This window comes from Denticeps clupeoides, chromosome 3 (assembly GCF_900700375.1).
Source record: "Denticeps clupeoides chromosome 3, fDenClu1.1, whole genome shotgun sequence".
Lineage (NCBI taxonomy): Eukaryota > Metazoa > Chordata > Actinopteri > Clupeiformes > Denticipitidae > Denticeps > Denticeps clupeoides.
Window position 1 is genome coordinate 23941639 of NC_041709.1, and position 22335 is coordinate 23963973.

Here is a 22335-nt window from a genome sequence, read left to right on the forward strand (position 1 = left end):
AGAAAAACGCCTCGAATGTTGTTCTTCTGTTCGTTCCTCGATTTTTTTTCTTTTTGGCTGATATTGTGAATTCTTTTTTCATTCTTCTTTGATTTCGCCGCCGCTCCGCTTCTCGCTCCCGCCCCGCCCCGCAGGAAGTCTGGTCCCCCCTGCCGACTCAGGCGCAGTCTGCTCGCCGTCAGGATGGATCCGCTCCCGCGGGTCCACATGCGCGGGGAGTTCGCCGGCCGCCCCGGCAGGAAGGTCCGCTACGCCGTGAGCCTGACGGAGGAGGAGCTGACGTTCCAGCAGCTCAAGACGGCGGGAGCCGCGGCCAGGAGCGGGGCGGTGCTCCACCTGCGGGACTGCGTCGGGTCCCGGGCGTTCCGCGGCGGCGGCGGCGGCGGCGGCGGCGCCTACTTCAGCGCCTACTTCTACCCGCGCAGGCGGCGCTGGACGAGCCCCGCCGAGAGCCGCCAGAGAACGGAGGTGTGCTTCAGGGTGGAGCCGCACCGGGAGCCGCACCGGGAGCCGCACCGGGAGCCGCACCGGGAGCCGCACCGGGAGCCGCACCGGGAGCCGCACCGGGAGCCGCACCGGGAGCCGCACCGGGAGCCGCACCGGGAGCCGCTGGAGGAGGCGGAGCGCTGGGCGCGGGCCATCGGCGCCCGGAGCGGTGAGCGACTTTTTTACTCCTGCGGGGACACGAAACGCGATCCATATAACGTGGCGGTGCAGATCCTCTCTGGATGCGCTTTTATACACGAGTCTGGTGCCTAAAATAAATAAACATTCAAGGACACTGGAAAGTTGCCCCTTTACGCGTTTATAAGTCCAAACTCCATCGCTCTACTTTTGATGATCATTAGTTTTGAATTAGTTTTCTGCATAATGTCCGTGCAATTGATCGTTGTGAATGTTTTATGATTCGGAACTTTTTCACGAGTAAGGGCCCAGCTGCTGAGGATGAGAGATCATATTGATGATATTTTCCAGCATCACCTCTGGCCAGCCAATCAGAATGGCCGGCTGGGGAAGACTCCTGGTGTCAGTGGAGCCAGGCCTGGCCGAGAGAGGCTGTTCGCCTCTCGGCCCGGTAAACCGTGTAAGCACAGTCTCGGTGAGCAAAGGGTTCGAGGCCTAAGTGATAATTCTAGGACGATGCAGAAAAAGTGGTGAATGATTGCACTGAAGTACGCCAGTGTGGACATTTCCGTGAAACACCGATTTTTTTTTTTTTTTGCGCATTTCAAATTAAAGTCTCACAGTGCAATACATACAATGCATTCGTTTCTAAAGTTTTTAGTTCTGTTTGCATGCTTTATATTCAGCATGTGAGTATTCAGAACACGGATCCGGAAATCATTGCTGGAAATTATGGAGCAAAGCATTTTTATCGACTGATTTGACGACAGAGAAGCGAATGTATACTTAGATGACCGTTGATGTTGGTGTAAACAAGGAAAATGACTAGTGTGTTTGATCAGAGAAGTCAGGGGTCACCCCTGTGGGAAGGAGCTGAGCTGGAAGCCCGCTGGAGACATGACTGGATCTCAGTTGCACGCTGGGAGTTGGAGCTCGGAGCACGCTGTGCATTCGGCACCCTTTAGCTTCTCTCGGCTGGATGAGAGCAACAATGAAGATCCGTTCTTGTAACACGGATCGTCTCCCTCATTCACAGTAGGGGTGTAGGTCCAAGACATTTTCTGCAGAAACGTGAGAATTTGTTGTATTGGTTATCGGTTGACCCCTGTGACCCCTTTCAGCCGGTTTGATTGCGGGAACATCCAGGATAATGAGTGGGATCGCTAGGTGGGGCAATCAATCAATACAACCATACATCATGACCCTATTATCAGTATCAGAACCCGGGCAGGTTGCTTTTAATGTTGTGGCTGGTTCGTGTGTTCAGTTCCAGCAGCGTTGTCTGTAGTGCTCTCATCTGTAAGAGATCATATAGAGCGGCAGAATAAAAAAAAAAAAAAAAACGATGACTACTCGATCTGCCATGCAGTTTAATATAGCCTGTTATAAAATGTCAACATGTTAATTATTCATTCACAGTGCTTTCTTAATATAGTTAAGGTGCATCAGTATATTGAAATAAATTAACTAACATTTTAAATTTGGTGCATGAAATCTGTGTGCTACAGCGATGTTTGTGAATCTGCACGTTTTTTAATGTTTATTTTTTATGAAACTTTGATGTCTTATCTGTGTGTAGTCCACGCCTCAGGACAGCAGCCAGGCGTGTCTGTTATCTGTTAATAGTGCAATATACACCGAATATTCAATATTCTCTTTGGCGTCTCCTCCCAAACTGGGACTAAGACCACCGGCCTGGTTAAGTGGTCACTGGTGCCATCTCTTTTACTAGCAGGAGCCATTAATGTATCAGGATGTGATGTATAATTCACGAGTGCACACACACACACACGTGAAAAGCGCAAGTCGAGATGTTGGCTAGTCAGTCAGTAAGATGGCGCCAGTTGCGTTGAGTGTCTTCTTGTTAAAGACTGTCGGTAATTTGCAGGGTCATTTGCGTTATACTGGATAGACGACTCGTTGACTCTACCATGTTGCTCACATTCACATGTTACAAAGACAGCGGGGCGGAAAAATTTTGGCAAAGATAAGAGAGGTCTATAATATTCATCAATGGTACACTTGATAAATGCTGCTGTAAATGTACACTTCAACTGTGGGGGAAAAAAATCCAGGTCGCATAGTATTTTGTTTTTAAGAATGTTTTTTGTGTAATTGTGCAAATACAGTGCATCTGGAAATAATTCCAACAGTTGATCTCTTCTCACCAAGCTTGGTCCCAGTCATGTGCCTGGTGTATTTAGACCCCATGGTGGAGGTTGGTGTCTGGCTGTTATACAGATTAGTACAGGTAACGAGTGAAGGATAGAAGAGCTTCTTAAAGAAGAAGCGACAGAATTCCAGATTGTTTGCAGGCGCTAAAGGCTAAATACTGCACCGTTATACAAGTAAATTATTTAAAAATCATGCAGTGTGATTTCCTGGATTCTTTTTTTACATTCTGTTTCTCACAGTTGAAGTGGACCTATGATGAAAACCACAGACCTCTCTCGCCTTTTTTTTTTTTTTTTTTTTTTTTAACCAGTTAGCGCTGATATCTATACTTAAATTCTGCGGCAGACCACTACAATTTTCAACAGGCATTGCAGTGGGCTGCCCCTCCCCCTGCTACCCGTAGGACCCGAGTTTACAGGAGAGCAAGTTTGCTAGAAAACGTACAAATCAAGAGCTCGGTCTGGAAGTATTTCGCAAATCAACCAGATGAACGAGGAAAAGCAAAAGTTGTGGAACCGTTTACAAGAAGAGCTTTAAAGTTGTCCTTATCAAAGCGAGCAGCAGGACAGGCATTTAGGTTCCTAAAACAGCAGGAGTTTAGGTTCCTTCAGTAAAGAGATGCTTAAATTTGGGTACATTTTTCACACTGAAGGAGTAAGAAATCTGAAGCTGTGTCTAAAAAGTCTTCGTACTCTCAGACCGGTTCCTGCGCTACCGGAATACTCGTTGGTGTCTAAAGAAAGGAGATCGTTAGGAGATCTTAATGGCGTGGCCTCTCCAGACCCGGCAAAGGAGACCTCAGTCAGTCACTGCCGTCCAAGGCTAAATGAGACTTTTATTGCCATCGTCATCTTGATAAGCAGAAATAAATCAATACATCCAAGGACTCTTGGTTGTCTCTCTAGAGATCTTTGTGTGGAAGAAGCCCTCAGAGACCTTTGATATTTTGAGCCGGGTGCCAGCTCGTTATCTAGGTTACCCACGGTGCATTGCGGGACGCTGTGTTAATGAAATGCCGAGGGCGTTGTCTCAGGAGAATGGATGTAGGCGGGGCGTAGGAGCATACTATCCGGCAACGTGAATCATGGCAGGCGATATTTGATAAGTTCTCCCCGTCCACAGAGCTGACTGTTTTCATTCAGAGCGCAACAAGGTGGGTCTGTGTCACATGACTGGGGTGTCACACTCAACTCTGAACGTTTTAACATGTTTATCTGAGTTGAATTCAAGCATTTAATTAGAATTCATGATCTGAACTTGATCCTTGTTGCTTGTGTGGTGAATATAATGCAGGTTCAACTTAAAAACTCTGTTGATCCGAGAAAGATTGTGATTGGCCTGCGTCGTTCCCGTATTTTTAAATTTTTTTTTACGTTTGTTTTGTTCACCCTCCCTGAAGTTTGCTGCTCTTGTTCTCACTCAGCCTGCCAAGCAGCATAAATTCAAGTTGTAGTTCAGGTCCAGATTCAGGACCTGCTGTTAGAAGAATTCTGCTTTCACGCCACACTTGATAACATCAGAGATCTTTCCTGGTCTTTTCCCAACTCGGAGAAGATTGGAGTGAAAAGTAACCTATTTTAATGACGTGACTGCTGAAGGGAAGGACTGAATGAACATCTGAGGCACACGGGGAGAAAATAAGTCAGAATAAACGGCGTTTTTATTTTCTGAATGAACTCATGGTTTTGGGAGGGAACGTTACTCACCCACAGCTCCACGCCACATTCTAAATTCTCACATCTCACTTCCTGTGTGGTCGGGGGCCCGGGCTTCACTCGGGGGGCAGAAAGCACCAAAAAGAGGCAACAAGAACGGCGAAATATTAAGATGATGTGAGTTATTTTCTTCGAGAAATGGCCTACATCAGGGTTTCATGAGATCAACAATTATCACAATATTCTATACCCTAAATTCTATACATTTAATCAGAATTTGAGCACGGATCACACACGCTTCCGCCGAACATGCTGAGGGGGCTGTTCGTGACCTTTTAAGGCCGAGCAGTCGGCCCATTCACGCTGCCGCGGGGCGCGGTGAGCATGCCCAGAGGGCGGGGCAGTGTTGTAGAAATGCCACGGGGGAAAACGCAGAGGCAGCCGTGAACAGCGCGGGTTCTAGAGAAACGTTCTGGGGACTCTGGCTTTATTAAGCCTCGCGACTCTTTACCCACATGGGGCATACAATATGGTTCTTATCACAGGTGAAAGTAGAGTATAAATTGTAGTGAAAACCAGAGATTAGATTAGGTGTGCTTTCTTAATCCCAGTCGGGGAGTTTCTCTGTCACTGCAGCACACTAATAAATAAGATAAACAAATAAGAAATATGTATATGTAAATGGTTAAAAGGGTCTTCCAGAATGTGTAACAAGAGCCACACAGCACATATGATGTAATATAATATAATTTGTCCTGCTGTCAGCAGGGTGTACACCGTTTCCACCCTTACTTATTGTTTTATTGCCAGTGCCCTTATGGAACTTTATACCTGGGCATGAATTCAATTATGAAACCAAATTCTGCTGCTTGGTTATTGTTGCCCATTAACTGGACTCATGAATTGAACTGATTAGGTTTCAAGGTCAGAAGTCATCTGTGCATGTGACATGTTGACAGGAGAGGGGTTAAATTGTCCAGAATAAAGAAGTGGGGTGGGTGAGAGATGTCAATCATGCCTACAGGCTCCTCCTTTTTAAAAAAAAAAAAAAAACTTTGTTGATGCAGCAGAAATAATTACAGACCAATAAAACAAATGTCTGGCTGCGTGGGTTCCTCCTCTCCAACATACAGACAACCAGCAAGCAGCCACTTCTGTCTGAAGAACCCCTCAATAAATGTGTTCACTGTTTAGTTTTCTTGTTGTAATAAGGAGGTGATATCTGATTCATGTTCTATCATCGAACCATGTGCATGTGTTGATCTTCTCTGCAGATGTTTTCCATCTATTTAAGCTTGTGGTGACCATGACCCTGTCCAGATCGCCTCAATTTCCCCTGCCTGTAAACGCAGGCTTTTTTTAAAATTAGCCGAGACATAAAACTGACGCGGTGTTGGGGATTTTGCTCCTTCGCCCACTTCCTGCCATCAAGGGTTTAAGTGTCCTTGTGAAGTGGGACACACCCACACCACCCACTTATTTTGTTCATGTCCCGCCCGTTTCCCTGCAGGACGACACCGGGATTACGATTACGGGTGGTGCTCGTCATGTGGTTGTTCGGGGCAGCCAAACCCACCATTTAGCCTCCATGAAGTCACCGTATCTGTAAAGCGTTCTTTACTTTACTTTACTTGGCAGAGGCTTTTATCCAAAGGGACTTACAAGAGGAAGACACCAGCAATTCCCATTCGGTTTCCATATATTGTGAAACTAAGAGCCCTGATAAGGTCTAACTTGTCAAGAATAGAACATGCTAGAGTGCTAGACAATTTTTTTTTGTGTGTGCCTGTGTGTGTGTTAGTGTTAGACTCGTTTGAAATACTTTTTAAACAAGTGAACTTGTTACTGAGATTAGGCAGCCTTCTTTAAACTGTACGTTTAAACCATTGAAAATTGCATCTAAAGAAAAATATCAAAATGACTGCTAATTTCTTATAGCGATTAATATCGGAGTATTGTTTTTGCTTTGAAACTATTTTAGGCTCACTCCCCATCTTCTTCTTTCCTCTTCTGTTCCAGGCGTCCTGTACCGTGAGGTCGGTTGGCCCTGCAGGATGCTTCTGCTTCTGAACCCCCGCAGTGGGAAGGGTCACGCCCTGTCCCTTTTCACCAGCCACGTCCAGCACATGCTTAACGAAGCTGGGATCCGATTTACACTAATAGTGACCAGTAAGAAAGCACCTTCATATTCATACAAAGCTCAGATCCGTGCCAAATTTCCAGTTTGCAACCTGTATTCCAGGCCCTGGCCCTGAAAAAACAGGCGGCATTTATTATTTCTGCGAAGCCACGTCCTGACCGTTCCCCTGGATTACGATTATGGGTGACTCTCGTCATGTGGTTGTCCAGGGCAACCAAACTCACCATTTAGCTTCCATGAGGGTTCCTTAGGTCATATGTGAAGCATTTGTGGTGTGTGCAGCAAATTCCTATTTTTAGCAAAACTTTTTGTGTGTGTAACTCCTGTAAAATAGCAAATTAGTAATTAATAAGAAATTTACAATTTTTTACAGCAATTTTCAGCTATGGATCTGTTTGTGTTTCCAGAACAGCTCCCATTCAGTGTATGCAAATGAATGCTTTAATGCGCATAGCGTGTTGGCGTTTAGAGGGCAACGTAGTCAACGTGTCTCTCTCCCCCTCTGTCACCCTGTCAGTTTCCTGACAGTCACCTGTTAGCCGTGAAAGAGTCCAAGGTGTGTCTACGGTGCTGAATACTAAAAAGAGTGTGCAGGTTTAACCTAAAACTTCATTGCCAAACTTCAATATTGTCGCCGACCAAGTCCACCCCCACGCAGGATAATAAGCAGGATAATGCATCCTGACACACTGCAGTTCAGTTTGAAATTCTGCAGTTCTCAATCCAATTCAGCACCCTCACAACTAGCACAGCAGATATCTTCAGAGGTCTGGTGGAGTTTTAATGTTTGGTCTGATTGGTTTGCAGTTTGGAGATTGTTAATCCTCATTTCAGTCAACTTCTCACTGTTGACCGTTACTGCAAGAACCTTCAGTCTGTTGACCAGTGAAGATGCCATTGCACAATGACCAGACCACTTCCCCCCAAAAGCAGCCACTGTTTCTTATCAGATGGTTCACAGCTCCAGATCCTGGACCTGGTGAGAGGGAACTGACCCCCCTCTACTGGTGCTGAAGAAAAATAAAAGAAGCAGCAGGTAACTGGATGCTTCCCCAGGGGGCAGATGTTGATGAGAAATGGACAGGGGACTTGGCTTCAGGCAAGGGGGAGATCTTCCTTCAGACAGGAACTGGGTTCTACGGGACCAAACACGATCACATGATTTGAGAACAGTGAATTGTGGGTACATTTGAATGTCGTAATTTTTTTTTTAACAGTCAAAGAACGAGAGGTCTGCTGCACAATGCCACATTAAAGGACTATATTAAAGTGCGAAATGCACTGAATATAACCGGGAGTTCCAGCGACTATTATTGTCATTTTCAAAATGTATGCTTTGCATGTAATATAATATAAAATCGGCAGGGCAACAACCAACATGCGTAAACACACTTCCATCATGCCCCTCCGATTACACACAAAAACCATCCACAACAGCATATGTGCTTCCTGTATTTACTTTGGTTGTTCCCGTGGCGATACATCTGACCAATTAGCAGGGAGAAGTGATTTGAAACGACGCATTTTGGTTACGTGTAAGGGAACCAAACCAAGATGGAAATGATACAATATCCAAAATTCACCAACTGATTTGGACCAAAGCAAACGTACTTGGGTGTGAAGGCTCGCTTTGTGGTCCTCAGTTCATCCACTAGGGTACTACAAGAAGAACCACAGTCCTTCATTGGTTTGTAGATTCATTTCTTAGCCTATAATTGCTGATATTGTTACCTGATTCTGGTCACCTTACGAGGTGCTTCCATATCTCCACTAAGACCTGGACGGGGGGGTTATTCCAAGGCTTTGGTGAGTACAGGAAGTACACGAAATTCTAAAACCAGGATGAATTGGTCTGCAGTCCACCACCTCGTGGCCCTCGTTTACAACGGGATTAATATTTAATCCAGACAAATGGAGCTTCATGCAAGAAATGTTTAATTCGCCATGGTTCAGCAGTTAGACATTAACGTCGCTCGCAGACCTTGTCAAGCCGGGTGGTCTACAGCCAGATTCTTTCCTGTTGTTCTTCATTCTTGTTCAGTGATTCAGGTCGATCATTGATCGCTGATACTAGCAGCCTTGGGGGCAAAGTGAACACCATTCCCGAGTCTTTTCATTTCAGCCTTCAACATTTTCACCCTGCGTGCTTTATATCGTCCTTGTGCAGGAATTGCTGGAATGAAAACTCCTGGTATTGGGTCCTTTCCTGCAGGAGAACGATTTCACAGAACCGATCATGTTGTGCAAGTCAAATATTCAAAATTTTTTTAAAAGCGAAAAAAGTATCTGTGTGTGTGATTAATAAAATGTGTGATGCTTGCACTTCGTCAGCTCGATCAGGCACGCAAAAAGGTATGGAATAATGGAAGCGTTTCATGGGGGGTGTTTTACTAGAAGCGAGATCATTTAATTATCTTACAGAGTTGATAAGGGACACAACTTGAAAAAAGGACAATATCTTTACAAAACAAAAATCATTATAATAGTAATTTTTACAGAAACAACTAATTTCTTAAACGTTTGGAATCTGTTTTCTTGATAATATCAGCTCATCATTCGCTGTGTTCCAGAGCAGCAGAACCACGCTCGGGACCTGGTGCGGGAGGCCGACCTGTCTCAGTGGGACGTGCTGGTCATCATGTCTGGGGACGGCCTGCTGTTCGAGGTGACGTAGCAGCTCTGAGGGTGGAGAAACTCACACCGGGGTGGTGAAAGGGTTTGGAACTGTGGAAAAGTACCCAGACAGACATAGGTAGTAAATATTCATTTATTCTGTCTTCAGGTGGTGAATGGGCTGATGGAGAGGGAGGACTGGGAGGACGCCATCCAGACCCCACTGGGGATCCTACCAGGGGGTTCGGGGAACGCGCTGGCAGCCTCCATCCACCGCTACTCTGGGTGAGAACCGCTTGTCGTGTCACCATCGTGCACAATTGGCCAACATCCACAGATAATAGGAATAGAATTAAAGCCTTTGCTGGATTTTTCATCAGCGTCATGTGGGGTATCAGCACAAACCCACAAACGATGTTCTGGCCCAGTCACAGCACGGCACAAAAGGGGGGGAACAGTCCAGAGGCTGTTTTGTTCTCTTTCCTGTAGAGGGGCTGAGTGTCTGGGGCTTTCTGGTCATGGAAATATGAACCTTGTGCTTACTGATGATATTGATCTTATTACATATACTAATATATACAGTACAATTGTGACGTGTGGTTTTAGTTAAAAAAAAAATCTTGATTAGGGATTTGTTTTTATTTCTTCAGTGAAAGATGAAATGTCATATTACATGCATCTGAAGGTTTGTATTAGGCTTGTTTGCTAATGTCAGCTGAAGTCTATACATTCAAAAATGCACCAAAACACACACACACATCTGCCTAAACCCGGTTTCAGGCAGAATGCGCCAGACACGACACTTAGGAACCCAGAATACCCCCCAATAAGATAATCAGTGTGGCATTTATTCAAGGATTCTGATTGGTGTACTAGATAGTGTTATGTTGTGAAGTCTTATATAGTGTCCCTAAAATATCCGCCATAGTGGTGGTGACATTCAGAATGGGCGCCCCACGAAGTGGAAAGTAATTGGTCCTTGCGGCAGGCGACCTCTGCCCCTACCAGCTGGGTCGTCTTTGTTGTCTTCTCACCGCTCCTTTCTCGGCAGGTTCCAGCCAGTGTCGGGCGAGCAGCTGCTGGTGAGCTGTAGCTTCATGCTCTGCAAGGGAGTGGTGTCGCGCATGGACCTGACGTCAGTCTGCATGGGCTCCAGCCGGCGCCTCTTCTCATTCCTCTCCCTGGCCTGGGGCTTTGTGGCCGACGTGGACATCGAGAGCGAGAAGTACCGGCACATGGGCGCAGCTCGTTTCACCATGGGGACCCTGGTTCGGCTGGCCTCGCTGCGGGTTTACCAGGGTAGGCTGGCATACTTGCCCGCACAAGAGTCGTCTTTGTCCCCCTCTGTCACAGCTCCACCTTCAGCCACACACACAGACATGTCTCCAGAGCTGCAGCCCTCAACCTTGGGCTTCTCCTCGATGCGCCATTCGGTTGGGAATTCACAGAGTTTGGGCCACACCCTACATGACTCCTGCAACTCCAACAATTCCTACAAAGCCGAGCGTAGAGACACTTGCTCAGTCTCTTCCCATGGGCCTCCAGACTCCCTCTTGGTCCCCCTGGACCAACCTGTGCCCAGCACTTGGACGGTGGTGCAGGAGGAGAGCTTTGTTCTGGTGCTGGCCATGTACCAGTCTCACCTGGCTGAAGACCTTGTGGGTGCCCCCAGTTCGGCCCTGGAGGACGGCATCATCCACCTGATCTACGTCAAGGCAGGAATTTCACGCTCCGCCTTGCTCAGGCTCTTCCTTGCGATGGAAAAGGGAACCCACCTGGCTACAAGCTGCCCTCACGTGGTCTACGTGAAGGTTCGGGCACTACGCCTGGAGCCTTACTCGCCCAAGGGTACGATAACAGTGGACGGCGAGCTGGTGGACTACGGGCCAGTGCAGGCCCAGATCCACAGCGGGCTCGCTCGACTTATAGCAAGTTAACAGCATTAGCGTACAGATCCAGAGAGTTCCAAATTCTGGTACTTGAAAATAAATATGCATTCCTTTCAGAACATCTTACACATGATGATATTTATTCCTGATTTGTGTATGGGTGGTGGGTCTGATTTATTTATTGATTTCCTGCTCAGTTTCTGTTCCGGAATGGAACAAGTCCAAAGAGCTGGTTCTTCCAGACAATTGCACGAGGATAACTATGGTCTTCCTAACATGGCCTGATTTGCTGTGTTGCTTGCCTCAGTGACTTTTCCCAAAATGAAAAGAGCACGGTCGCACCAGTCTGATTTACTGCTGCGATTTGACCCAGTGTTTTGCCTTCTGGTCCGCTGGATGGACCATTAAATATTTTTGAAGGTTGTCCAGGAGAGATCTGGGTTTTGAGGTGGCTCAACTCCAGTTTGTGGGTGTGGCGCCCGTCCTCAACCCATCCCCCACATCCTAACCAAACCGCTCCCTCCTCCCAGACTGAATCAGATGACTGTTCCCCTCCTCCCATATGCACTAGGCACAGTGGCGATTCTGCCTTAAATCACAAAAGGAGAAACTGACAAACAGTTGCTCTGCAGAAATTAGCTGCAGTTGCTGACACTGAGAAAGAGGGGAGGTGGGGGTAGGTAATGGCTATAGACGGCATAGGATTTCTCCAGGATTTTGTCGATTTACAAGATCATGGACACCTTACTTTGGTGTCCATTTTTGCCTTTAAGCAAATGTTCTGGAAGACATTTGTTCTCAGTTTACTACTGTTAGCTCACATAAAAAATTATTCAAACTGTGAAACTGCTAGGTAAAGCATTGTGTTCATGTATTAAACCCAGTCCTAGACTTAAAGAGACCTTCAATGAAGTCTAGGACTAAGTCCGTGAAAAACAAACCGATCCATGAAGTACTAAATATTTGAAGCAGTCAGCTATGCAAGATGTTTTACACAAATGGTGTGCCTTGATACAGCGCCTTCTAGTGGCAGGAAGATTGTCAAGCTGCATTGGGCAGATAGAAGGGCATGTGAGGGTGGGGTCACTAAACCCTGAAGAACTGGTCAACCTTGTGTTCACATTCCTCAAAGCTCCTCATGACGTGAGTAGGACCTTTAACTCAATAAAAAAAATAATAACATTCATTCACTGTGATATAGATATTTGCCGACACTTGAAATGTTGAGAGACTTAATTTTTACATGAGCTAATTATGGGATGGCCAAAAAGATAATTGGGTTTGATAATTAATTAGAAAGCATCAAAAACACTTTGTAAAATAAGTTCTGTTGTTTTGGCATAGTGACCCTTGGGTGAAATTTGTGGGGGATTTATTCACCAAAACATCTGATGTATGTGATTAGTTATTCTGATGCTATTCTTTAAACCATGTCTCAAAAAGAGCTATTTTTTGTTGCAAATGTAATTTTTGTAAAATAAATAGTTACAAATAAAAATGACAATACAAGAAGCAAATGCTCTCATTGTCTGAATGCTATTGTTCTGCTTGCAAAAAGTTTAATGCATCACTTCCAAAGGTTGCTTTTAAATGCGACCAAAATAAAAGTAAAAAAAAATACAAATAGACCCAAGGAGAAGAAAAAAAATCATATATATATAGCAATTTATACACATATGAGCCAAGCATTCACATGACCACTTAGAACTCTTGTTAAATATATATAATTTATATATAATTCTACATAGTCATGACGTCTGTACAGAAGGATCAGGCTACAAATGTTTTTTTTTTTTTGTTTTTTTTTTGTTTTTTTTCTTCTTTTACCAATACAGGCCACTGTGAAAATGTCAGAACATCATATAGTCAAGTCTTGTGTGGAGCCGTTTAAGGCTTAAAGCAACATGTTTACATGCTTTGGCTGAAATTGCTTATGGGACGAGTGCTGTACACGAATACGGAAAGAACAAAAATCTTCAGTGTGCTTGGTAAATTCTTGTTTTTGTCGCAAGACCCAGCTTCACATTTTGAGGACAAGTGAGATAAGATCAGAACACCCCAATGGAAGAAAGCACAGGTGAGAATGTGTTTGGGTCTGATAACCTGCCAGGAATTAGCCATAATCAAATGGAAGACACAAAATTCACATTTTGCTTTTGGATGTTAACTGAAAAACATGAACTCTTGTGCAAAGTTGTCCTCTTGTGTGTAAAATCTAGCTGGGCCTGTTTTCATATGAATTACATGGTGATGACCTCTGACCCCAGAGTGGTGTCTTTTTCGGGTCACCGCCCAGCCTTGGTGTAAAGCTTGTGGCGACGTTTTTGTGCAGTAGGCCCTCTCAGCATGTATGAAAATGATGTGAACCTGAAATGTAAACAAAAAAATTCAAGCCTCATTCGATTGGGAGTCTGCACTGCCCCCTGGTGGTTGTGAGTGAACAGAGTATCAGCATATTCATAGTTGCTACATCATGTTAATACCGACAACTGAACTCCAGGTACAAAAGAGCAGGGAGACACTGGAAGAAAAAAATTATGTTCTTTGTGCTCAGCCTCTTGAGGAATTGATCTCCCGAGGCCCAGATCAAGTCCCAGGTAGAATGAACAGCACTAACACCTACTCAGATGGGTAAGGGGCCGTGTGTAAAGTGAGAAACGGATTGGAATGAATGTGAAGTAAGGCAACGTGTTTATGTAAATAGACTTGTAAAATGGAGCTGTTGGCAGGGGCAGTTGTGTTGTTTGCTTGTTGTGGACGGGAGGACGGGCCATGTCAGCCTGGGAATTTCCAGTGCTTTAGAACATATGTGATAGAAAGAAAAAAAAAAAAACATTCACAAGAACTGAATATTGTGTTTTAAAAATCAGGGCTGTCAATGTTAACTCATCAAAAGTGCTGATCAGTTTTTTTTTTTTTTTTTTTTTTTTTTTAAATTGTCATTTATCCATTTCCCTACTAAAGTACACTGCATCTCAGATAATACTAAGGAAGCAAAATATTTATAAAAAAAACAGTGGTGTCAAATTTTCCATGAATGGATTGTGTGCAAATGGGATATTAGAAGTCTGTATGTCCACCTTAAATGTTTTAATTGCCACACATTTCATCCCAGATGTATAGCTGCACGAATTAGTTTCAACAAGTGTTTAATAACAAAATTTGGATGTTAAAAAAACCAAAAAAAATTAGAATTAAAATGTTATGGTCAATAGAGAAAAATTTGGGGCTGTTTATTACATTCACACAATTCTTTACACCACAACGCTTGTTTTCCAGTCATCTTTACTGCAATCACTGCGTTAAGGGGTGTCAAAATGTGTAAAAACTGCATTTAAATGCTAGCGATACATTTACTGCTAATATTTTCCTCTCCAATCATAAGTGCATGTCCTCGCAGGGAGAATTGATCACATTCAGTCAGATGATTAAAAAATTGTTAATCGCTTTAACACTTTATAGCAATACATTTTACAAAAAAAAACACCCAATTTAACAAGCTCACTCTTTCAAATCAGCACATTTCTTTATCACAGTTACATTTTTTTTTTTAATATTATTTAATGAATGGCAAAAAAATTATTACATTGTGATCTATTTTAACACCACTGTTTTTTCAATAACCCCTTTAACCCCTTTCTTCTCAGGCAGAACCTATCACTAAAAAAAGCACACTGCATCATATGTATAATATTTTTAATTAATGGCAAAAAAAAAAAAACTTGTAATACATTAACCTAGACAGCGCTGCTGTTTTAAATGGAATGAGAACTATGTACGAGTTCCAAAAGGCTCCAGAGACCATTATGAAGACAGACAGTGCAAGGGTCAACATAACCCCCTGGAGCTGGCCTTTCTGTACGAATGTAAACGTTTCACTCAAAGATTCTGCGTGTACGAAAAACTGGACAGCATTTTCCTGTCTGGGTTTTAGGCCAAAAAAAAAAAAAAAAAAAAAAAAAAAGCAATTTTCAAATAATTTTTTAAAGCCTACCAAGATTGTAAATGTTGATTGGCAAAAAGAACAGAGCAGCAGCGAGCGTAAAGACGAGGACTGTGAGACCAAGTCATGCTGGGAAATTGAGTTCTTCACAAAAAGCAAGTAGAACAGTCGGCCTGAGCTACCGGTTTGTCACAGAACATCATGGAAAAGCAGAGAAGAATTTTCACCGCCCCGCCCCAGCTCGTGTCTACAGTTTGATGGATGGCCATTCAGGGATGCCCACAGCAGGAGCAGTCAATGTTTCAAGCCCCATCCACGTCTCCCTGAGCGACCGGAGTGTTGGCGGGAGAGGGGGGGCGTGTGCATGGGGAGTAAGTAAGCAGTAACCCCACCCTCACCAAAAGAGGAGGAGGGGGGGGGTGACAGCACACCTGGCCAGCATGATTCTCACCAGAGAACATTTGTATTTCACTTTTTGTTCCTCCTTTTTTTTTTTTAAAAGAAACCTCCATAAAAGGGTAAAGGCAGTAGGCTGCTGGCAAACACAAGTTTTTGTAGCGCAGGGGGAGTAGTCAGGGTGGGCGGAGCCACATTATAGCTCTTTGCAGACAGGAAGGTGGGATAATTACTGTGTGTATGTGTATATATATATTTTTTTTTTTTTTTATGAAGTGAAAGAGCACTGGTCGGGGACGCCAGCAGTGACGAGGGCCACCCGGTACTGCTGGAGAACGCCACGGATGCTCTTGACGAAGCCTTTGGACAGGGGGAAGAGCGGGAAGCCAATGTCGGGGTAGCCGCTGCGCTCAGGTAAGAAGCTCCGGTAGCTCTTCCTCCGCTTCTTTGGTCTGACCGTCGGCTGAGACGTCTCCTGGGCGGCCTTGGCAGCGTGCAACCCATCGCTGGCCACCGTCGACCCGCCCGGGCACTCGGACCTGCCGCAGTCCGAGCTCTGGCTCAGGTCCTGCTGCGCCGCGGCAGTGGAGGTGCTCAGCCCCGAGTCCTCCAGCTCCTCTTCCCGAACGTCCTGCTTGCTGGGACTGCTGTGGGCCAGGGCCTGGGGCATCTCTTCCAGCGGCTCGCGGACGGGCCCCCGGGGCCCTCGCTCCACCGCGGCCCCGTCCAGCTCCAACCACGACTCCAGCCGGTGCACCAGCCTCCAGCCGCTCCAGCGGAAGTGTTCGCGGATCTCCTGCTGAAAGACCTCGACAGGATGCTGCAGTAGCTGCGTTGTGGACTGCACCATTTTGATGAGCGCCATCTCGTTGTAGCAGCGGCTGTTCTCGTAGCCCTCCTGCAGGCCGCGGTCGCTGTCGAAGCCCGCCTCGTTGTAGTACGGCTCGTTCACCAAGATCAGGCCTGAGGAGAGTTACGTTTTTTTACATGCTGGTTTAACCGTTTTATCTGTTAAGGCATTGACGATTAGTAATGTTAATAATGTCAGGACTCACTTTCTAGGACATCTGAACAGTTTTCTTGATCTATAATTACCAGGTAAAAAGTTTTCTAACCTTGAATTGAGATGAGCACCTGCAGCAGGCTGGACTTGCTGGTCCATCGCTCAGTACCCTACAAAGAGGAAAATAGAGAATCGTAAGAGGAATAAGTGAGGAACCCAGTTTTTGTTAGTTTTGATGCATTTTTGACAGTTTGGGGCTGAAATAAGCAAGAAATGAATAAGGGACGTTTCTCTCTAAGCTGGTTATCTACTTTGTCATGCAAATCCTGGCAACGTACATGAAATCTGACAACCAGCCCCACCAACTGCCTAGAATAGAATAGAATGCCTTTTATTGTCACTATACGCATGTACAATGAGATTAAAAGCAGCTCCTTCAGTGCAGACATATACATAAAAAAAAATAGAGCAGAAACTAGAACAATCTCAATTCGCGGACTCGGGTGCGGTACGCCTGGTACCTCGATTATAGTGCCCTCAGATCCACTCCTACAACCTGTGAAATGAAAATTACCACTCCATTTTCTGATGGTCACACATAGTCTTTACATATACTTTGTGATTACTGAAAAACATTTTGGTTTAGTGCATGAAGAAAAAGAAAAGGTGTGGTCTCAATGTGCAACAAATTGTGACTCTAGGGTAAATTTCAATGTCGTTTTCACAGTTTTGTATGATTAATGCACGCCACCTCATGTGTTGTCTTGTTATGTGCCTTGGTGCATCAGTATAGTGTTTTGTATTGTCAAGACGTAACAGCGCTACATTTTCAAAATGTAGGTTTTGCCTAAAGTGGTCAATGCATATAATATAATATAAAAATCGGGCAGGGCAACATCAAACTCATGTAAATTTACTCCAATCATGTCAAATAGTCCACAAGAGCGATACATCGGACCACTCAGCAGAGAGAAAGTTCTCGCGCAATTTGAAGTGACGCATTTTGGTTCACTTGGATTTTTCCCCATGTGAAAGGGAACCGAACCAAGAGGAAAAATAATACGATATTCAAAACAGACCGACTGATTTGGACCAAAGCAAACGTACTGAAGGTGTGAAAGCATCCTAATGCTCATCAAATAATCAAACCGTTTTAGACGCTGGAATCTCCATGGCGACTGGCAACACGAAGCCCAAATGCTGAATGAAACCATGAACATTTAGGTGATCTAGTTCGCTTGACGCTGCCGAGAAAGTAGTAGCAACATGTGGAAGAGGGTGGGAATTCCGTTACCTTGCCGATCCACGTGCCCAGCAGGCTGACGCAGACCTTGCCGTTATCGTAGAGGTTTGGGTTGAGGCGCCCGCTGCACTGGGACAGGTAGCGGAACAGCGGGGGAACGGCCGGGTAGATGTTGGGCAGCTGGATGTCGAAGAGGAACAGGCCGTCCTCGTAGGGCGTGCGCGTCGGCCCCTTGATCAGTGCGGAGAACAGGTCCTATCAGAGGAGATAACAATTGTGAATTCTGAGTTATTTAAAAAAAAATAAAAAAAATTCACAAAACATTTCCAAACAAAAACATGGTTCCTGTGGCTTTTTGGGTGCTTTTGTGGTGGTGGAGCTAAAGGCCTAAAGTAAAGTCAACAACCACAACACTTCATAGGACAGAACACTAATACACTCCAGCACTTTCACTTTCAATCACTTCTGGACTCAATCCCCCCAGAATCCTTGCACAATTTTTTTACTTTTTACTTTCACTTTACTCATTTGCACACCTTCACCCTAAAAGTGTAATACTTGGTTATGTTTGCAATATTTGCATATTGGTTCATTGTATACTTGGCTAAAGCATTTCACTGCATATCATACCGTGTATGACTGCGTATGTGACAAATAAAATTCGAATTTTGAAAAATTTCCGATTTGTCAGTGTCATTGTGCATCCCGTTGCTTGAACTGGTTTTGTCTGATGCAGTGGAAAGGGGACGTTTGAGAAGCCGTGGACTATAAACATTGGTGATGTTTTGGAGTTGAGAAACTTGCCATTCGGTCCTCAAAAGTCTTCACCATGATGCCGTCCGGTAGGGAGGTGGCCAGCAGAGCCATTTCTTTCCTCACTGTGCTGAAGAACTTCTTGGCCTCTGCTGGCTGGAACTCCATTATCTTGAAGGCGTGAGTTTCTGTGGGATGCAGGACCATGACGTCATTTAAAAAAAATGCAATTATGAGGCTGGAATTACAGAGTGTGCCACCATCTGCCTGGCATGTAAATAACTGATTGGAGGTGGTGGTGGTGCGATCTACCTGGTGCCTCGTCCAGCACGGAGAACACCTCGCCCTTGGCACTGGTGAAGGTGACTCCAGGCTTGCCGCCACTCTGCTGGCACAGGACGGGCGTGTCACTGAGCCACTCCGAGCGGACTGGCGTCTGCGGCTCGGCCGGCGTCTGGGCGGCGGGCACCTTCTCCTGCTCTGCTGTCGCCTCCATGCGCTCCTCCTCCACAATGGCCACGTTGTCCAGCGTCTTCTTCAGGTTCTCCTGCAGTTTCTTGATGTCGTCCAGGAAGCGCTTCTCCTTCGTGGGCTTTCCCTCGGTGGGCGTGGTGGCAGTGGCGGTGGCCGAGGGCTCGACGGAAGTGGGAGAGGTGGGCGAGCCGGTCCACAGCTGCTCCACGGTCATGTTCTTCAGGCTCTCCAGGATTTTCAGGGCCTCCTTCAGCTCTCGGAAGCCCCTCATCGCGCCATCCTTGCTGGACTTCTCCTCCGAAGCAGGGACCCCCGTCGGCGCCTCCGGACCAGCCGCAGCCCCCATGATGTCACCAGAGCTGGCGGAGTTGAGCGGGGTGGTAGGTTTGGAGTCCACCAGAGCGCTGGACGTGGGCGTGGAGGCAGGGGCGGGCTCCTCCTTATGCTCTTCTTCCACCAGGCCATTATCGGTTTCCCAGCTGTCACTCTCATCCTCCCACTCCTCAGAGGAGGCGCCGCTGCTGCTGCCCTCCACAGAGTCGTAGTCGGTCTCCTCCACCTCAGACTCCACGTTGTAGAGGTGCTGAGAAGACACAACGTTTCTGGTTGAACATGACAGATGCTGGAACTTTTTTCCGAAATATGAAATTAAATCCGGGTGTCTGGGAAATACTTGAAGCCTCACTGTCGATACCTGAGGAAGGACGATGGTTTTGGAGTTGTCGGCCCACACCACCTCCACCTTACTGCTCACGTCCACTCTGGATACGTGGCCCACTGACGTCTGCAGGGGTCGAGAACAAAGAGAACAGAACAGCGTTACGGCGGACAGACACCAAGCAAAACAATCAGCATGATGCCACAGTAACGAGGGACTGGGTGCAATTACGCCGTCATTTACGCCATCCTCGTTTTCAGAGTTGCCTATTCTGATGACGATGTCCGTGGTGCGGAAATGGAAGTCTGGATGGTCAGCGATGTCATACACGCTGACATCCTCTTCCTCACAGATCACCTGTACAGTCAACAAATATCATTATGGAAATTAGAGCAACTCTAATTGTGATTTAAATGGTAATTAGCAAAAGGATGGATTAAAGCAAATAAAAATCTAAATGCTTGTGTCACAGGCTGAAAAGGTAGTCGTGGTTAACCCGCCTCACCCTTTTGTTGGCGGAGTCAGCTGACAGAAATATATTTTTTTAAATCACCGTAAATTCTCATCTTGGTTGGAAAGCTAATAAGAAATAGTCCGTCATGACCATCAAGGAACATGAAGGAGTGAGAAAGAGAGATTTTCTCCAGTAACGCTACAGTACAAGACGCGGTGATCATATCCAGGCCCAACACCCCAGACATATGAAATCCGACCCCAGCCGCACAGTAGCTTCTGCTGACTGACCTCCACATCGCTTCCCGCAGTGCTGAGTCTGATCCACTTCACCACACACGTCCTGGCCTTATGGTCACCGGACTGGATGACCCCATAAACCCCAGGGTCCTGAGGAGCATGAGCTGAGACACACACACACACACACACACGCTCTCTCTCAGAGGTATCCAAAACATCAGGTTATGATCATAAGGTTGAGCTTCTGACCAAAACCACATTATACACCTTAGGTCTGTTGCTTGAAAGAAAGACATAAATCATGAAAACCTATAATTAATAATTTAAAGATCTTTTATATCCTGTGAAATTACTTTTGAACTGCAGACAATGTGACTCAACCGTAAAAAGAAGTAAGAGCACAACAGGAGAAGTGGCCCTGCTGGCCGGCCGAACAAAAAAGCAACGCAGTCTGCGGAACGGACATGACGGAGCAACATACTGCGCTTGTCCACCACAAAGTCCCCTGGGCAGAACTCATGGTGGTCCAGGTGCTGGATGGGTATGAGTTCATTCGATCGGATGCCTGTCTCCAGCCTGCCGTCCTTCCACAAGACATCAGCTGACGTTACCGTGGAGACTACCTCCACCGCTACCCTGCAAAAAGCCAAATAAACAAAAACAGCAATTAGCAGACCTTTTTATCATTTTTCTAACTGTAACCAGGTATTATTTTCACTCTTCAGCAGAACCCACCTGTCTCCGGGCTTGAACTCCCTGGAGAACTTGGTTCTCTTCTTCTTGTGCTTCCTCTTGAGGTTACGGATGGACAGAGGGATGCTCTTCTTCCTGCTGTGGACTGTGCCGGTGCTCTGCTGAGAGGCGGTGGAGCTCGCAGAAGAGGTGATGGAGCTGGTGTCGTCAGTGTCCTCCGCCAGCTCCTCCTCGGAGTCCATCTCGCCCAGCCATGACCACGGGGTCACCACCGGCCCCTTCCCATCCGGACCCTCCGCTGGCCGCTCCACTGGTCCATTGTTGGGGCAACGGGGCACCGAAGGGACGTCATCGCTCCCATCTGCTGTCTTCTCAGCTAACATTCAGTAAAGAAGAACGTTTGATTCAGAGCTGATCATCTCCAGTAGTGCTGACTGGCAAAAGAAAAAAATTGTACTAAAACCAGAAAAGGATCGAACATGGTGCTTTACATTCATGCATAAATAAATAAATAAAGTCTACTCACGCTCAGCGTTCTGAGTAATAATCATAAGAGACTATTTCGAGGGTGTAAGTGACATTTTGCAAACTTGACAGGAAATTGACTTGACTGATTTGACTGTGTTCCTTTTCTTGGTTGAAACACATGGGTGACAAATAGTCACAAGCACCTTTTTGGCACCAGTTGCTTCTATGTATTCAGTGTTAAGTCCTTTGTTTTTAATAACTAAAACGAGAATAAAATATTTCCAAAAAGTTGATCAAGAGCTTCATTTCATTTACAACATTTATCAGACGCCCTTATCCAGAGTGCCTTACTATCAAGTAGTGACAGGGACAGTTCCCCACTTAGGGACACAATGGTAGTAAGAGGGGTTCGAAACTGGGGCTTCTGGTTTATAGGTGAGTGTTTTTTTTTTTTTTCCCCTCCATATGGATCCCAGATTTCCACTACTGTTATTTATTTTTATGAAAAATAACAGATCGCTTCAAAACTTCCTTTCTAGGTCTATGGCAGCTGGAGCATTGTTTTCTTTTTTTTTGACCACTGAATTCAAATGTGATCAGTGGTTTATAATTAATTAAAAAGCAGGGGAAATGTTAATTTTCTAGAACTGGTTGGTATTTATTAGAAACGGTCACAGTCTCCTCTGGACGTCCTTGACCCTGGCCCAGATCCTGGATGGCCTACCTTCTGCTTTCGCAGTCCTCTCTGTCGGCTGCTGGGCGTGGCCTGACTGGTCCACAGTCTCGGGGGGCTTCTTCCCAGTCTCCTTCCTGAACATTCGTTTCAACTGGTAGCACAACGAACGCGACGTGCAGCGCGACGTCAGAGATTTAAGTGGAACACACAGAGCACGACAGCTACACAGCAGAAACTAG

General features: G+C 45.7%; 2 protein-coding genes across 5 annotated transcripts in view; one reads left to right on the forward strand and one right to left on the reverse strand.

Annotated features, from left to right (window-relative positions):
- LOC114786009 (sphingosine kinase 1-like) lies at positions 1-15828 on the forward strand. Of its 3 annotated transcripts, none has more exons than XR_003749149.1 (6): positions 1-655; positions 6474-6623; positions 9165-9259; positions 9377-9492; positions 10259-12239; positions 15712-15828. XR_003749149.1 is itself a non-coding variant. In XM_028972717.1 (5 exons), the coding sequence occupies exons 1-5, from the start codon at positions 184-186 to the stop codon at positions 11142-11144; spliced, it is 1719 nt and encodes a 572-aa protein (XP_028828550.1). In that variant the 5' UTR covers positions 1-183; the 3' UTR covers positions 11145-12721. The 3 variants fall into 3 exon arrangements, 1 of the variants encoding a protein (XP_028828550.1); XR_003749150.1 differs by lacking the exon at positions 15712-15828 and adding an exon at positions 12932-13151; XM_028972717.1 differs by lacking the exon at positions 15712-15828 and having other exon boundaries at positions 10259-12721.
- Positions 15164-22335, reverse strand: part of ube2o (ubiquitin-conjugating enzyme E2O) — a 14472-nt gene continuing 7300 nt past the window's right edge. Inside the window, exons 9-19 of one of the 2 annotated variants that reach the window (XM_028972716.1) lie at positions 22145-22247; positions 20995-21328; positions 20741-20895; positions 20311-20423; positions 19798-19923; positions 19603-19692; positions 18747-19491; positions 18486-18622; positions 17733-17936; positions 16551-16608; positions 15164-16398 (exon numbers count right to left, since the gene is read on the reverse strand). In XM_028972716.1, the coding sequence (XP_028828549.1) occupies positions 15704-16398; positions 16551-16608; positions 17733-17936; positions 18486-18622; positions 18747-19491; positions 19603-19692; positions 19798-19923; positions 20311-20423; positions 20741-20895; positions 20995-21328; positions 22145-22247 (2760 nt within the window). In that variant the 3' untranslated portion in view covers positions 15164-15703. Of the gene's footprint in view, positions 16399-16550; positions 16609-17732; positions 17937-18485; positions 18623-18746; positions 19492-19602; positions 19924-20310; positions 20424-20740; positions 20896-20994; positions 21329-22144; positions 22248-22335 lie in introns of both variants that reach the window. The other variant, XM_028972715.1, reaches the window with a different exon arrangement.

Bases quoted from the DNA above. Each gene is read 5' to 3' on its own strand.
- LOC114786009 (XM_028972717.1), top strand. From the start codon at position 184: ATGGATCCGCTCCCGCGGGTCCACATGCGCGGGGAGTTCGCCGGCCGC. The intron at 6,624-9,164 runs GTAAGAAAGCAC...GCTGTGTTCCAG, and splicing joins ATTTACACTAATAGTGACCA to AGCAGCAGAACCACGCTCGG. The intron at 9,260-9,376 runs GTGACGTAGCAG...TTCTGTCTTCAG, and splicing joins GGGACGGCCTGCTGTTCGAG to GTGGTGAATGGGCTGATGGA.